This window comes from Haliaeetus albicilla, chromosome 4 (assembly GCF_947461875.1).
Source record: "Haliaeetus albicilla chromosome 4, bHalAlb1.1, whole genome shotgun sequence".
NCBI classification, from domain to species: domain Eukaryota; kingdom Metazoa; phylum Chordata; class Aves; order Accipitriformes; family Accipitridae; genus Haliaeetus; species Haliaeetus albicilla.
Window position 1 is genome coordinate 19,527,311 of NC_091486.1, and position 15,585 is coordinate 19,542,895.

At 41.9% G+C, this 15,585-nt stretch overlaps 1 protein-coding gene across 3 annotated transcripts in view; it reads right to left on the reverse strand.

Annotated features, from left to right (window-relative positions):
• RBMS1 (RNA binding motif single stranded interacting protein 1) overlaps window positions 1–15,221 on the reverse strand; it is a 149,280-nt gene extending 134,059 nt beyond the window's left edge. For all 3 annotated transcript variants that reach the window (XM_069781222.1, XM_069781223.1, XM_069781221.1), the window contains exon 1: window positions 14,466–15,221. In XM_069781222.1, coding sequence (XP_069637323.1) covers window positions 14,466–15,206 — 741 coding nt within the window. In that variant the 5' untranslated portion in view covers window positions 15,207–15,221. The remainder of the gene's footprint in view (window positions 1–14,465) is intronic.
• Between the last annotated feature and the right edge of the window lie 364 nt (window positions 15,222–15,585).

The following is a 15,585-nucleotide window of genomic DNA, read 5'->3' on the forward strand; positions in this document are numbered from 1 at the left end:
GCTGCTAAACTCCATTTAGTCTTTGCTAGACTGTGTATTTTCTTGGATTCAGATTCATGCCAGACCTATCGGGATAAGAGAATTTCTGAACATATAAAATACCAAAAAGAATAGCAACATCACCACGTCACTTAAGAGTGTGTTCAGGAAGTCCTTGCACTTACTCTAGTTTCAGTGTAATAAGAAAACAGATGTATAATCTACAAGAAATAAAAAGAAATGGCAGAGTCTTCAACTCTGAGGAGTTTAGCTCTGTAACTTTATCTACAGTATCACAATATGGCTGCACCAGTTAAGAGGCAAAGATAACTGCCAAATTTGCCCCATGAGTACCTTTTGTCCTCTCACAATCTATATAAAACAAGGCCTTTCCCAAAGGTCTTGCTTGTCTGTTCCCCAAAACCCTCCATTGTTTTTGTAAAAATCACCTTTAATTCTTGCTGAACTTTAGCAGTCCCCAAACGGAGTTCTTGCAGAATACTGCCTTCAATCTCCTTTTGTTGGAGATGCAACTCCCCCTGGATGGCCTGGCAGCTGGAGGTGTCTTCTTGTGCCATGCTCTGGCACACATGCCACAGCCTCTCCACTGAACTGTGCTTTTTCTCTTCCCTGCTCTTTTCTCTCTTATTCTTTTCCCTTATCTGTTCCCTACAGCAATTTTCCTCTTTCAAAATTAGTTTTCCTTATATTTGCCCTCCGCCCAGCTTTGCATTTTTCACTTACCTTTTCCTTTTTTCCTATCTTGAATGACAACACAAGGCTCAAGAGACAGGTCTACAGCCAGCTTTTAAGAGCCTATTTAACCCACTTTCAGAGATAAGCTCAATGCTAGGGGACCAAAGAAAGCAAAGCGGATCGGCCCCATGGAGCCACCTCCCTTCTGTGCAAACCCACCGCTCCTGAGCCCAGCTGCTCTGGGCCTCAGTGTGGGACTGAGGACTAACGGCAGGTAGTTCTTCCAAAGGTGTCTATCGCTTCAGTGAAGCCGAGATTATATGAAATTACAGAAACCAAACTACTTCTCTGTTGTTACCTCGTTGGTATCCTCCGCCACGCTTTCCTTTCCTCTTTTCCAGATGCTATTCCTATAAGTATCAATTATCAAAAGATTCGCACTAAAACTGTGAAATATTTTTCATTCCCAGACATGGCTCTCAGCTTTCTACTCCCAGAAATCCCAGCTCAGTCTCCTCACATCCTCCAGTAATTAGGCAAGCCAGAGTTGCTCAGACTTGTATACAACCCTTGATATCAGCGAGCCTTCTTTCCACAGTCTCCAAGGGATCCAGAGCAAATGGCTCCTGCATTCTGCTTTAAAGCTATAGGCTGGCATGAACAATAGTCTGCTATCGTCTGAAGATTTTGCAGCTCATTTAAATTGAAAAATGGGGGCTGTAATGAAATAAATATGAAAATTAATGTTATAATGTTTATTATTTCTTGAGATAAAATACAAGTAAGATTCTGTTGTATGATTTTTCTGCAAAGACTAGATTCTATGGCCATTTAAATTAGAGAGGGCATGGAGCTCAATATCAGTGTCGAGAGAAGGACTAAGGTCTTAACTGATGAAAAAATCACAACTAGTGCCCATTTTACACATGAATGCCTTCATTATACAGACAGCAACCCCAGAATATTTTATAAACAATACATGGACATACATACTTCACTAGATTGCCCAATATCTAAGTTACGTGGAGCACAGGCTATCCTGCAGAGTCGATACCACACTGTCAAGAATCAAAGAATAACAATGACTAGTCAATCAAGGAAACTGAATCAACAGTGAATATTTTCTAACAAGTGGTAGGTAAATCTAAACTAAACCATATATCCAACACATTTTAAAAATGTGTATATACAAGTATCAGCAACCACCACCAGAGCACAGGGATCTGCAGGATTCTCTCTGGATGACAAAAGTGATTGGGTGAGATGCAGCACGCTTTCCACCAATGAGAAAGACAGAATACATTTTGGAAGACTCAGATAAATCCCTACTCTTAAAAAGGTGTGCTGCGGAAATGCCAGGAGTTCTGTTGATCAACATATACGCGTTTCTAAACTCCATATAAATATCAGTAAAAGAGGAGCCATTTATACTAAACTTGACAGAGCTGAGTAGAGTGTAAGTAAGCATGGAAAATGACGCATTATATTTCATATGAGTAAAAAAAAAAGTATTCATTATTCATTTGTTCATTATTCAATTATTCATCTGACATGGAATTCCACTTTCAGTTTTGAAAGAAGGAAAGCGGTAGCAGATATAAAATATGCGTAGTTGCTTCTCTGCCTCTTTTTGGGGCAACATGGCAAAGTAAACTTCTGTCATTCTTCTTTCATGTTTACCACATTTTTTTGCTATTTCTCATGGAAAGATGCATAGCTACTTAGCATGTAAGTGTTAGATGCTGGATAACACTCCTCCCTAGTCCCAGGCCCTCAACTAAATAAAAGTCCAAGAATAGCATTTAAAATTCCTAAGAGCAGAAGCAGCCCCAGTGCACAAATATCTCTTCATTTCTTCCCAATTCTACATTTTCATAAAAATCTTCACTTTTATTTATGTTCACATAGCCCAGTCACCATCAAGGTAAACACTCTAGGATAAAGAAGGAAATAAGGAAGTGTTCAATTAGGTAATTTCTTTTCTGTGATAATTACTTGGAGTGATAATGTTGCTGTCTCTGCAACTTTCTGGCCATGAGGAAGTCATCTTAAGGCCAACTTAATCCTGTCTTAGGTCCCTAAATATATATTTTGGCATCTAACAAGAAACCTGATTTTCAGAATTAATGAACAACCATGATCACATTATTTAGTTAGCAGTGTAAAAATGAACTGACATTTGGTGGGTTTTACATGTTTTTCTCATCATCAATCTGGCTGAAAACTATAGCTGTGATTTTTATTTTTTTTTTAAGATCTAGTAGAAGCAGCATCTTTAAGATTAACTTCAGGGTTTGGGATCATGAGAGCTTCCTATTATTATACCTGCCATTGAAAAGCCTTAGAAAATACGGGGGAGTGAGTATATAAAAGACGCTGGAAAGCAGTGCTAACAAAAGCAGAGCGGGCTAAAGAAGCTGGGTGGGTGGGTTTGGAAGCCCTTCACATATCTATAGCTTCTGCAGCTGATGAACTTACTGTAATTTGGAAGAAAAGTCACTTGAGATATAGCAGAACTGTCAGTGAAGAACAACAGGAACACACTAATTCTTCACATTTTTTCTACTAGAAAGTCAGAACACTGCCTTCTTCAGTACTCTGTGCTGTTCCTCTGAATAATGTCTGCTTGGAAAGAAACAAGATTTAATTGGGGGTTAATTACTGTTTTATTCAATTTTTAATCCATGTCCAAGACAAAAACTTACCAACAAATTCAGATTTGATGCAGGAACAAGAAATGTCAGCTTAAAGAAGTAGTTTGGTATGAGAAAGTATACACTTCTGTCACAATTTCCCGCATAGTTTTGTAGCACTACATTGTTCTGACAGGAGAAAACCAAACAAACAGACAAACCTAAAACCTGAAATTTTAAGCAGCTTAAACAAGATATTTGCTAAAATGGGTTAAGGAAATTTGCATGATGAAGAGATTATTGAAATGTCATTTGCATATTTGTAGAATGCATGTTCTGGTAAATAGAAAAAGGGAATTCCTTCTATACCTTTCCTCTCCAAATACCGCATCACAGCTTGCAATAATGAAACATAGAAGGAACAGTAACAGTTACTTTAGAGCCTCTTATGCTGATGATAGTTATCAGGGTCTACCTTATAGAATCACACACTAGTTTGGAAAGGATGTCTAGAGGTCATCTAGTCCACCTTCCCTCCCAGAGCAGGTTCAACCAGATGAGGTTGCTCAGGACCTTGTCCAGGTGAGTTTCTACTGTCTCCAAGAGATTCCAGAACCTCTCTTGGCACCCATTCAGGTGCTTGGCCACCCTTATGGTGAAAAAAAAAATTCTTCATATCTAATTACAATTTTCTCATGTCACAACTTGTGTCCATTGTGTTGCATCCTATTGCCTATTCCCTTACATGATACAACTACTAGATCTGTAGACAAGGGGAGAGCAGTGAATGTCATTCACGTTGATTTTAGCAAGGACTTTGACATTGTGTCCCACTCCTTTCTTGGACCCAAGGTAAAGACATTATAGTCTGGACAAGTGGACAACTAGGTTGGAATGAAACTTAACAGGATGGTCAGGCTCAGAGAATCACAGTTAATGGGTTATACTCTACCTGGAGGCCAGTACCAAGGGAGCACTACAAGGGTCTATCCTGGGACTGCTGTGTTTAACATTTTTGTATCAGAGAAGTGCGAAGTTCCGCACCTGGGAAAGAAGAGTCCCTTGCAACAGTACTGGCTGGGGAGCAGCTCTGCTGGAACAGACCCGGGGGGCTGTGGCACACAGCAAGCTGAGCATAAGCCAGCAGCATGCTCCGGCAGTAAGGTGTGCCTCCTGGCCTGCACTCGGGGGAGGGAGGTGACTAGCCCCCCATTTGATAGACCCCATCTAGAATATTACATGCAGCTTTAGGCCCCCAGAAAAAGACAGACATTGATAAGCTAGAGCAAGTTCAGTGGAGGGCCGTCAAGATGCCTGGGGGCTGGATCACATGCTCTGTGAAAAGCTGAAGGAGGTGGGCTCGTTCGTTCTGGAGAAGAGAAGGCTTTGGTAGGACTTATTAGCAGCTTTCCATTTGTAGAATGGAAACCTCTGAGGAGGTTATCAAGCAGGAGAAGGCAGGTTCTTAGAGTGGTGCATGGTGTGAGGATGAGTCAACAAGAACAAGTTGAAACAAGAGAGGTTCAGACTGGAAATAAGGAAAAAAACATCACCATGAGGACAGCGAGCATTGGAGGTGCAGAAAGGCTGTGCGTCTCAATCATTGGAGATTTTCAAGACCAGACTGGATAAGGCCCTGAGCAATCTGGTCTTCTAGATGACCCTGCTTTGAGCAGAAAGTTGGATTAGAGAGCTCCTGAAGTCCCTTCCAACCTGAATTATCCTGTGATCCTTCCCCTGTGCACCTCAAAGAAGTGTCTGGCTCCACCTTGTCTATGCATTCTCATTTGATAGATTTAGACAGCAATTAGATCTCCCCTTAGCCTTCTCTTCTTCAAGCTAAATAAAGCCATTTGTAGGACCTGGGAATAAAACAGGGAAATACACATACTCATCAGAGGAAGGAAAAAAACTCACCTAAATACAGATATGGAAAGAGTAGAGAACAACCTAAACATAAGCACTGAGTATTATGGTCCTGCAAAAGGCCTAAACAGAGAGAATAGTGAATTGGGGAAAGGAATTTGGGACTGAGAACAAAGAAACTGCTTCCATTATTCAAGATCCCTGTGTCCAGGGAAACTGGAGTTTGACCACACTTTGTCAATAATTCAGCTACATCAAAGAAACAACTAAGTATCACCATTTTTTCCTTCTACCTGGAAAAATAAGAATCTGAATTTTTGGCTAACTGACTGGGTCAAAAGAAGTAAGAGGCATTCTGGAGTCTTTGACCCTGTTAAGAGAGATGCTTCCCCCTCCAAAATGTCCCCATGTATTCTCCTTGCTTTAATATGCAATTGTCAAAAGCAAATGGTCACTAATCAGAAAAGCTACCTGGAGGAAACCAGGTCACAGGCACTATTCATGAAATTCAAAGTTTATATCATAAACCCTTCTTAAATGTTTTTTCTAGGAGACAGAATGTTTTAGCTAGTACTTTTCCAAATGAGTCACTAACACCCTTGTCTTAATTCTGCAGCTGCTGCTAATTTGAAGTGCCAGCCTTCTCCCCTCTTTCCCCAGAATGAAATAAAATATCAATGTTGCACTGTGCTGAAAATGGAAAGTTAGATGTAACACTATGCTACAAGGCCTCTGGAAGTCCCATTTATATCTGATTCTTTCTTTCCTCCCAGGCCTATACCTAACTTAAGCCCTCTCAGCAACTTATTTCACACTTTCTTCCACGCTCACTGGTCGTAAGAATGAAAGACAGACTCAAATATTTTCTTTAACACTTAGTGCACCAACATCTAACACAATTTAAAAGAGTAAAAGAGAAAATAAAATCATAGAAAAATGATGCTAGCAGTTACCTGCATATATATGCAATCAACAGATTTTGGTAACCTAAGAGCTCTATTGTATCTTCTTTTGGCTTGGATCTTTTGCCCTTTTGGCCAAGGATGTGGAAAGGCTTTTATTTAGAAAAGTTAAGCACCACCATTTTGTTGTACAGAAGTGAGACCCAAAAGGGTGTACTTTTCTCGGAGACAACTTCACCCATAGCTATGCAAATCTCAAGCTCCTTCAGTATCTCTTTAGTTGATCCACTGAAAAAATATATTACAGTTGGGGTTTTTTGGGTTAGTTTTCAGCCAGACTGGTTTCTTGGTTCAGCTCACTGATTGATCATATGAATGCTAGTGCCAGCACAGGGGAAGGGACAGGAATGAGTTGCTGGGGGCAATGGGGAAAGACAAGACTGCCCTTTTGGCTGCTGTGCATAGTTATGTAAAATTAAAGTGATTATGTAGCTATGGCCTGAGGGATAGAAGAGGTCACAGATACTACCACAGCCTATAAACTGCTATAGAAATTGTGTCAGTGTGTGTTGCCAAGGGACAAGCAAGGGAATTCGGTTCTTAACCTGTAGTAAAATCCACAAAGTGAAGCCCATTCACTCTACCTCTCTCCAGAAGATCAGTACCTTCCTCTCGATTCCCAAGAGTCACACTGAACATTTTGAGTTGGATTTTGCATCAGTAAGCTCCGTTTTTCTACCTGGAGTGATTCTGAAGCACTTTTCACAGGCCTTATGCGTACAGTGAGATTTCAGAAATTTAGCTTAAATATATTTTGAAGTGTTTACATCAAGTCAGAGCAATTGAGACTTAAATGTATTCTTACGATCTCAGACCATGAACAGAGCGCAGAGGCTTCAAAAGCTACCATGAAACAAGTAAGCCATGGTACCTGATTATACCCATGTCCAAGCTCTTTGTCCTCCTCAATTCTGAGATAATATAATTCAGCTTAAAACTTAATGAAATTATATTTAAATGCAGGTCTCAGTATTTTCAGCAGAGGAAGACTAAGAAAACGCATGAAGTCAGATAATAATTATCACCTATTAGTCACAGTAAATATGACCTGAATCTGTTGTGTGCCTGTGTTTTGACTGAAATGAATTAAGCTCAGATAGAACAGATTTTTATCAGCATGTTTTTCCAACATTTTTCACTTCTTTAACAAAGCAGGTGATTTTCCAGTAGAAGTAGTTGTGATCATTACTTTGCACAGGCCATAGAAAGTCTCTACAATACAACAAAAATGAGTATATAATTTGTAGCATATTTTTGGCTAAATCTGAGCATATATCTTCAAAGGACTATTTCACAAACCAAAAGCATAATTTCATGAAAAACAATTTATTTTTTAAACCATTGTTATTCGCTCTTGATTATGACTACTTGGAAGACTGAAACTGAAATATCTAACTGTACCAAGCTATATTTTCCAGTTTATTACTATGCCTTTGTTCAAACTTCTTTACTGCTATCCCAATCAAGTGTCCTTCATTAGGAGTACTGGAATACTTTTCTGAGTATGAGGAGTGATGCATCTATTATCAACATTGACAGCTCAAACTGCTGCTTGGACTTTAAAGGAGCTTAAAAATTGTGTCCGAGGTGGTTTTTTGATATATAACCTAAATCGATATGTTTCTGAAAGGTATTGTTTTATAGAAAAATAGATTTAGAAAACAATCCTTTACTACATTGTATTATTCTCCATTGGAAAATGTCAATAATTTTGCCTATCTTTTCTTTGTTCCTTCAACACTAAGTGGAAGCTTAAAAATCTAGTCTCAGGAAATTTCATCCTTGAGACTGAGACCTGAAGTTTTATGCTCTAACTAGAAGCAAAGTATTTTGAAGTATAGGGTTCCCTTTACAAATAAGGTTAAGAATCTAAACGGCATGCTCAACTCTGGTTTAAAAGTAATGAGAAAAAACTACAGTCATTACCAAGAGCAACAGTTGAGTTGTGAAAGAAAACATACTTTAAAGAACTATTCTATTCAAAGAAAATTAACTTCTCTCCCCACAAACTTATTGCACACCTTTCATGACTGCCTTGGGATCCTGCGTTGAAGGTATTTTCTAATACACTAATACAAATCAGACATACTGTGTAATTCTGCTTTTTTACAGCTGTTGCCTACCTACTGGATATAAACTTCATAGACATGGTTTTGGAACATACCCAGTGCCTGGGGGGGTTAACAATCAAACACAAAAGGAAGACAGCACTGAATAAATTTTTCAAGCCTTTTTCAAGTCATATATTGGTTTATCACTTTTCTGTAAAAGTCAGTCCCATAAGATTATCAGACTCAGGATCCGACTCATATGTCAGCAGTAAAGCTACTACTGAATCAAGGAGAGGGACCAAGATTTTGTTGACATTTGTTAAATGAGGCCAATCACGCAGTATCAAATTAAGCCCCAAGCATTGTGTACTCTAGGGATGAGTTTAGTCTCAAACTTCTAGAAATTACAAAGCTAATAAGAACCTGTCATTTCTGCCATTAATGATGTGGGGGAAATATTTTTTACTTTGTCATTTGCAAATTCAGTCTCTAGTGCATGTATATTTATACCATTCCTCTCTCTAAGGAGGTTGGATTAAGGGAGGAAAGTCGTGGCTTTTTAAAAACTCTTTTTAAAAGATTCCCTAGAAAAAATACAGAATTGGCACATCTTACGGATGGCATTGCTACTTCTCCTTGATTCCAGCCCCCATCGCACAATCTGTATGTTGCAGTGCCTAACTTTTGCTCCTCCAAAGTGAAGATTATGAGTATCATGTCACTACAAATCACCCCCAAATTAAGCATGGTCAGCATAACCCAAGCATGAATTGAGTTTCTAGTAAATAAAATGTTGCTCATCTGAAATCAAGGGCAAAGCTCACGTTGACTTCAACGAAGCCTGTCTTCAGGATGATGATATTGTGAAGTGTTTCTACATTTCATGTACCTTTATCTTTATCAGAGTTATTTAGACAGTTACAATGATGTACACTAACATACATGATATATTAACATATGTCCTTCTTGACTCCACCAAACAATGCAGTGCTCCCAGCGTGGGTTATCTAGGTTTAAACCTTCCTGAAGTCACCACTATTAACAGTATATCTGGTTACATCCTGCTTCTCATGCATATTTGCCCATGGGGCTAATCTGACATTATGTCTCAAGAGAGGGCCTGATACAGAATAATTCAAAACTGGAGTAATTCAAGGCAAGGAGGACGAACATTTGCAGAGCTTTCTATGATCTTTGCTTAATCCATTTCTAGAAAGGCTTCAACTATTGCATGTACAAGAGTTATTCTAGCAACAGTTTCTAGAAAGACTTTCTGAAGGACATGTTTCTAGTTCATAGCAAGCCACCTGAACTAAACTTCAAAAGTTAAAAGGAGCTATAACTGGGACAAGGATAGAGATGTCCCACACAAAGTAAGCTAGCTGGAACAATTACATAAAACAATCATTGTGACCAGTGACAAAAAGTCATCGGCCTGTCTGAGGGACGGATGCAAACAGGCACTCCCAGTTTTGGACTGGGATGTTTGGAAGAAGAGAAAATGCTCTTTCTAGAGAACATTCTTCATTTCTCCATATTTCACATCCCCTGAGATTATTTTATAGAGTGAGAGGGATCACCTCACCATCAGCACTCTCAAGTTTTCCTTAAAACTCGTAAATTTTTACACTTCTTTCCCTTCCACAATGTGGTACACTTTTTGAAGGAATTCTTTGGATAGTTGCACGATAAAATCCCAGCCTGGCCGGAATGGGAGAGAACACATTCAAGAGGCTGAGGAAGCTAACTGGATCAGGTAACTGTGCAGAGACAAAATGTTTGCCTGCAGCTAACCTGTACTTTTTTTTTTTTTTTTAATGGATTTCTAAGCCCAGTCAAGAACCAGAGGGATCACAATTATGGACAAGTAATATAACTTCCCACAATAAGAAGTGTGCAAATTATTTCTACCCAACCTTATAAACATAAACACGCATACTCCGTGTTACTGTAAACTTGTTTTTTTACTATGTACAGATTTTGCAGTCATAGTGCATATGGAATAAATCTAACTAAACTGATTAGAATTAGCAATCGTTTATGCTGATTAAAATCAGCTCATAAGGTAGTAAAAATTTTTAAAGGGCAATAGACCTGTGCTTGGCACAGAATGCGGTGAGTAAAGGTATTCACTAGCAGCAAACCATTAGAGGGTCCTACCGCTTCTGCTTTAGAAGCATCTAAACCAGAAGGTTCTACATTGGTCTATTAACTTCATACACTGACACTAAACTGTGGATTATCCAGGGTCTCCTAATAAGAATGTTTCATATCTGCTTTGTTTAACACTACAGCAAGTTCCCTGTTAACTGGTTTCCTACTTACTCCACCATCAACAAGCTTGGATAAAAATTAAATGTTCCCATTTTAAAGTTTGCTGTCAACAGCCTGAAAATAAGTTTTTGACATGGCAGAATCTGCCTGCTCACTATCAGTTTACATCACTCTACAGTCCTGCCTACAAACCTACACAAACTTCTAGAAATATTAGTTCTTTTCATAGCTGCCAGGGCACTAATTTTGCAGCTACCAAATTAGACAGTTAGAAGCCCACTCTAAGGTAATTTAGCAAGATTCACAAGATTTCATTTCTTCTGAGTTGTTGTTACCTGATACCATACAAAAGAAATAGAATTCAAGTATCACATAAATATTACCTATGACTATTAAATACTTGCACTTTAAATAAACCATGCTATCTATAGCATAGGAAATGTTGCTCTTTTCTACTAACTCTCTCTTATACAAAGAGCTTTCCTTTATGATACAGAAACCTATCAGTAAAATTAGTCATACTGTCACATTATTGTCCAAGGAAAAACCAGTGATACAGCTAGTTATCACAATTTATTTGTAAATCGTGTGCATCGTGTCCCTGAATTCCATTTGGTATTTAGGTAAAGGAAAACAAAATCTAAATTCACTTTTATTTCTTACTTGACCAAAGCGAACAGATTGTGGCCTGGAGATGTATATATACATTTATGTTTGTTTACGTGTACTCTGTCTTGTTAAATGTTACAATACTAGCACAGTCAGATTTTACCCCTAGTCAGAGGCCTTTAAGCATTAGTAAAACACATACAATCTTACTTAATGTTATTTTCTAAAGTCTTGGAATACAGGATCTCTTCATTACAAATAAAATATTAAGTAAGGAAATGAAATACAACTGAGTTAAAATTTGAAAAGCAATGTTACAGTAATACTGTTAAAGAAAGTATCTGAACCTTTAGAAACATCCATTGAACTTGGAAAATATTTGTGATGCTCTCTGACACGCCATACAATGCTGCAATATAGGAACTGTCCTAAAACATACATTCTTTAGAAGGCACAAAAATTTAACAGATATGTCAAACATATCATTTGCCAGAGTAAAAATTGTGGCCAGCCCCAAAAATGCAGAAGGTTTTGCAAGCTTCAACTTGAAACCATTTCAAACTATTTTCATTGCCATAATGATTTTTCATATGAAAAGCCTTACACCTTCTTCCAATGTTTATTTTGTTCATTTCATTTAAGTCCCTGGTTTCACTAATCTCTTTTGATGCTGAGCTCCCTAAGATTAGGGGGAGGGAGGTGCTGAATCACAGCAAATGTTTATATTTCCTCCCAGAATATATGACTGAACCAGCTTGAATGCTTCATGAGTAAGATTGTGAAGATCATAACAGACAAATACAAAATCTGTTTTTAAAATCTATAACACATTTTGTAGCAATTAAAATAGTTGACCACATCAACATTTTAACCTGAAGAGCCATTAGGAATGCATGCAATTTCTAATGAGTATTTTTGAGCTCTCTGTAGAAAAATCCATCTTCAAGCAATTCCTGTCATCTCATAATTATCGATTTGCAGTTTATTAGTCAGCAGATTTTCCATCATTACTTAAATAAGGATAAGATGGGAAGCAAAACTTCCAGTTTCAAAATCTCTTACCTCCCCCAGTGTAATCATGTACCATTACCCATCACACATTCAGCAAAGGCTATTAAATTCTATTATAATTTGTCTTCAATAAAACCCAAGATTTCTCCAGAATTACTGAAATAGTTCCTGTACGGGACAACGGGTTGGTTTAGGGCCCAAAGACTAGAACAGCTGAAAACTATGAATTAAATTAATTTTTCTACATATTCAGAGAGGATCCATAGTGAGAAGATTGCTTGTATTACTGAATTCTGCATACTTGAATACCGACACTTACAGTTACTGGTCCTTTTATCTACACCAAGGAGCCACCTTTTTTCTTTTATTTCTTTTATAGAATCAAGATCTCTGAAAACAGGAAACTTTCACTGGATCCCAGATATTTGATTTCACATGTGTAGGTCAAATGGCTGTGTGCTCTCTCTGCTGAAACAGAGTAATGCAATTTTAGGCTGTATAATTTTATAGCAAAGACTGCAAGATGTTTCGAAGATGTCATTGACTGTAATACAAATCAGTATTAAATTATCTGTACAGGAAACATTTTTTCAAAAGATGGTCCATCAATAGGATCTCATAGGATCATGGATTTCTAGGATCATACTCTAATAACTACAGTAAGCTATTACAGTTTATCTCCGTCTTCAATTATTTAGAGGTCAAAAAAGCCAAGTGATATTGCTTTATATATATTCAATGTTATGTACCTGGTTCCTAACTTACTAATGCCACACAAAATCATGAAGGTAAAAGTTTCTGAACAAAGACATTTTTTCATTTAAGAATATTTATATAGTCATATAGCTAAGTGATGCAAAAGGCTGTCCTTAAGGCACTCTCCCTTTCTTAAAAATAATGCATTAAAATATATGTATCTAAACAGTACTGAAGTGATTACTCTGCAGCATAATCTTTAAATGGCTACAGACTGTACTATTTAGCTTGATGTCGATTACACATTTAAGAGATCAGTCATTTCAAATCACCTAAAGACCTTCATCGTATTTCTATCAATTTCTGTATATATGAGAGCACATTTCAAAGCCTCCTCATTGCTGACTTGTAAAACGTCTCATGACTGTCAAAGTGAATTTATTTTTCAGCCAAGCAGTATAAATTACATTTCACAATATAGTAACACAACACACAATAAAAAGAAGAGCATATTAAGTATGCAGATAAAGAGAAGGGAATTCTTGTCCTGTCATTGCCACACAGGCAGGAGGACACTTCAATAGCAAAAACCAAAGCCAAAAAAGCAAAAAACCCCAAAACAACCACTAAACCCCCCCCCCACACACCACGGTTATAACCTCTAAAAAAAGTTCACACGTTGAAGCCTCATATGGGTCTGTTTTGATTTGTGAGGAGTGACACTGGTGGTTGGAGAGGCTTATGCTAAATGTTCCAGACAGCTGATGCAACCACCTCTGCATCTGCCAGTTTGCAGCATGATGCTTCTAGAGCAGTGGGGCTGGCTGCCCTTACAGACTTGAAGGAGAAAGGGGGAAAAAAAAAAAAAAAAAAAAGGCGGCGATCCACAACCACGAGAACTACTAACACCAATTTTCCTGCAAACAACAGCTACCCGTGCGCAGCATCGCCCATCAGGAGCCGGACCCCGAAGGCGGTTTTAACCCAGTGTGCGAGGTGGCAGCTCACAAAGGTCCGACTCCCCAGACAATGAGCGTCCGCCCGCGTCCGGCAGCCTCCTCCGGGTCCGTATTTCAGTGGAGCTACGGCCATCCCCCGCCGCGGCAATAAGCACGCCCCGCCGCCCCCCGGGATGTCAGAGCACCCCCGCCCCAGCCGAACGCGCGGCTACCGACAGCGGACAGCCCCGCTCCGGGGCCTGCCGGCCAAACTTTGGGTCGTGTCCCTGCCTTCCAGGAGGCTGCGCCGGGCGGGGGCAGCGGGCGCGGGGCCCCGCAGCGCTCCGCTCCGCAGCGGGCCGGCCGAGGACGCGGTCGGGAAGGAGGAGACACGCCGAGAGCCCTGGGGAAGAGGAGGGACCGCCGGCGGGAGGGGGAAGGCGAGAGGGACGGAGACAGGTCGGAGGCGGCACGGTCGGGAGCGAGGGGCGGGGGGGGGGAGCCCGGCGGCCGCGGGCGGCCCGGGGGCTCCCGGCGGCGCTCCCCGGCGGCCCTCCCGGGGCGGCGGCGGGCGGCAGGAAGGAAGGAAGGGGCTGCCGGCTCTTTCCTGTCTCCGTCCCCCCCCGGTGCAACCTGACCGCCTCCCCCGGGCCGTGCCCCGCGCCGCGGAGCCCCCGTCCGGGCTCGGCCCTGGCCGGCCGCCCTGGAGCGGGGCCAGCCTCAGACCCGCCGCGCCGCGCCGTACCCTACCTTCGCCTGCAGATACTGGGGGTAGTAGTAGGTGGTGTACTGGGGGTACATCTGCTGTTTCCACACTTTGCCCATGAAGCTGGAAAGGTAGCCTGCAGTGCAGGGACGGGGGGGCACTTTGGGGGGCTCCAGCCGCCTCTCCGTCTCTCTCTCCCTCCTGTCTTCCTCTCCGGCGGCGGCGGCGGCTGCTGCTGCTGCTCCTCGGCCGAGCCCAGACCTTCCTCCTCCTCCTCCACCCAAAAAGCCACAGCGGAGCGGCGGCAGCGGGGGCAGGCACTCTCGCTCTCTCCCCGGGAGTTCCTGCCAAGTCCCCGCCCGGCCGGGGCCGAGCAGCAGCGGCGGCGGCGGCGGGCCGGCTGGCGGAGCGGCGGCGCGGGGAGCGCTCGGGGCCGGCGCGGCGGCGGCGGCGGTGCCAGGCGGCGGGGCAGGGCTGGCGGAGGGAGGGAGGGACGGGAGGGGGGGGAAGGAGGGAGAGAGGGGGCGAGGGGCGGCGCTTAGCCCCGCTCGGCGCCCGCGGTGCGAGCCCGAGCCCGAGCCCCGGCCCCGGCCCCGCGGCGGGGCAGCCCCCGCGGGGCGGGGGGCGGCTTTTCGGCGAGCGGCGCCGCTTGGCCGAAGGGCCGCTTCAACGCCGGGAGAAGCTGCGGTGGCCGGCGGGGAGAGGAGAGGAGCGGAGCGGGGGGTTTTCCACGTTGAGGAGGAGGAGGAGGAGGAGGAGGAGGAGGAGGGCTGCAGTGGTCGCATCCGCGCACGGCTCGGCTCTGACCTAATTAGCCGGGTCGTGCTTTGTTATCGCCTTTGCTCTTTGTGCATCTCGTTGCCGAGCAGTGGTGCAGGGCGCAGGCTTTAGGGGAGAACTGGATACAGTTTTGGAAAACTACCTTTGGCTTCGGTTCTGCCTGGCGGTAGAGGGTCCATTTATCTGCTAGGAGCAGAAGGGACTGCAGTGCTAAAATCAGTTTGCAGAACAGCAACCACAAAACCAGACCAAATTCTCCGTCTGGCCCATCGTACATCCTTAAATTTGTACTTTGGCCAGCGGTGCTGAGTACACTTCATTCTCAATCAGGAAACGTTCCTGTTCTAGTCGATAGTAGTTACAATTTTTTTCACTTGAATATTT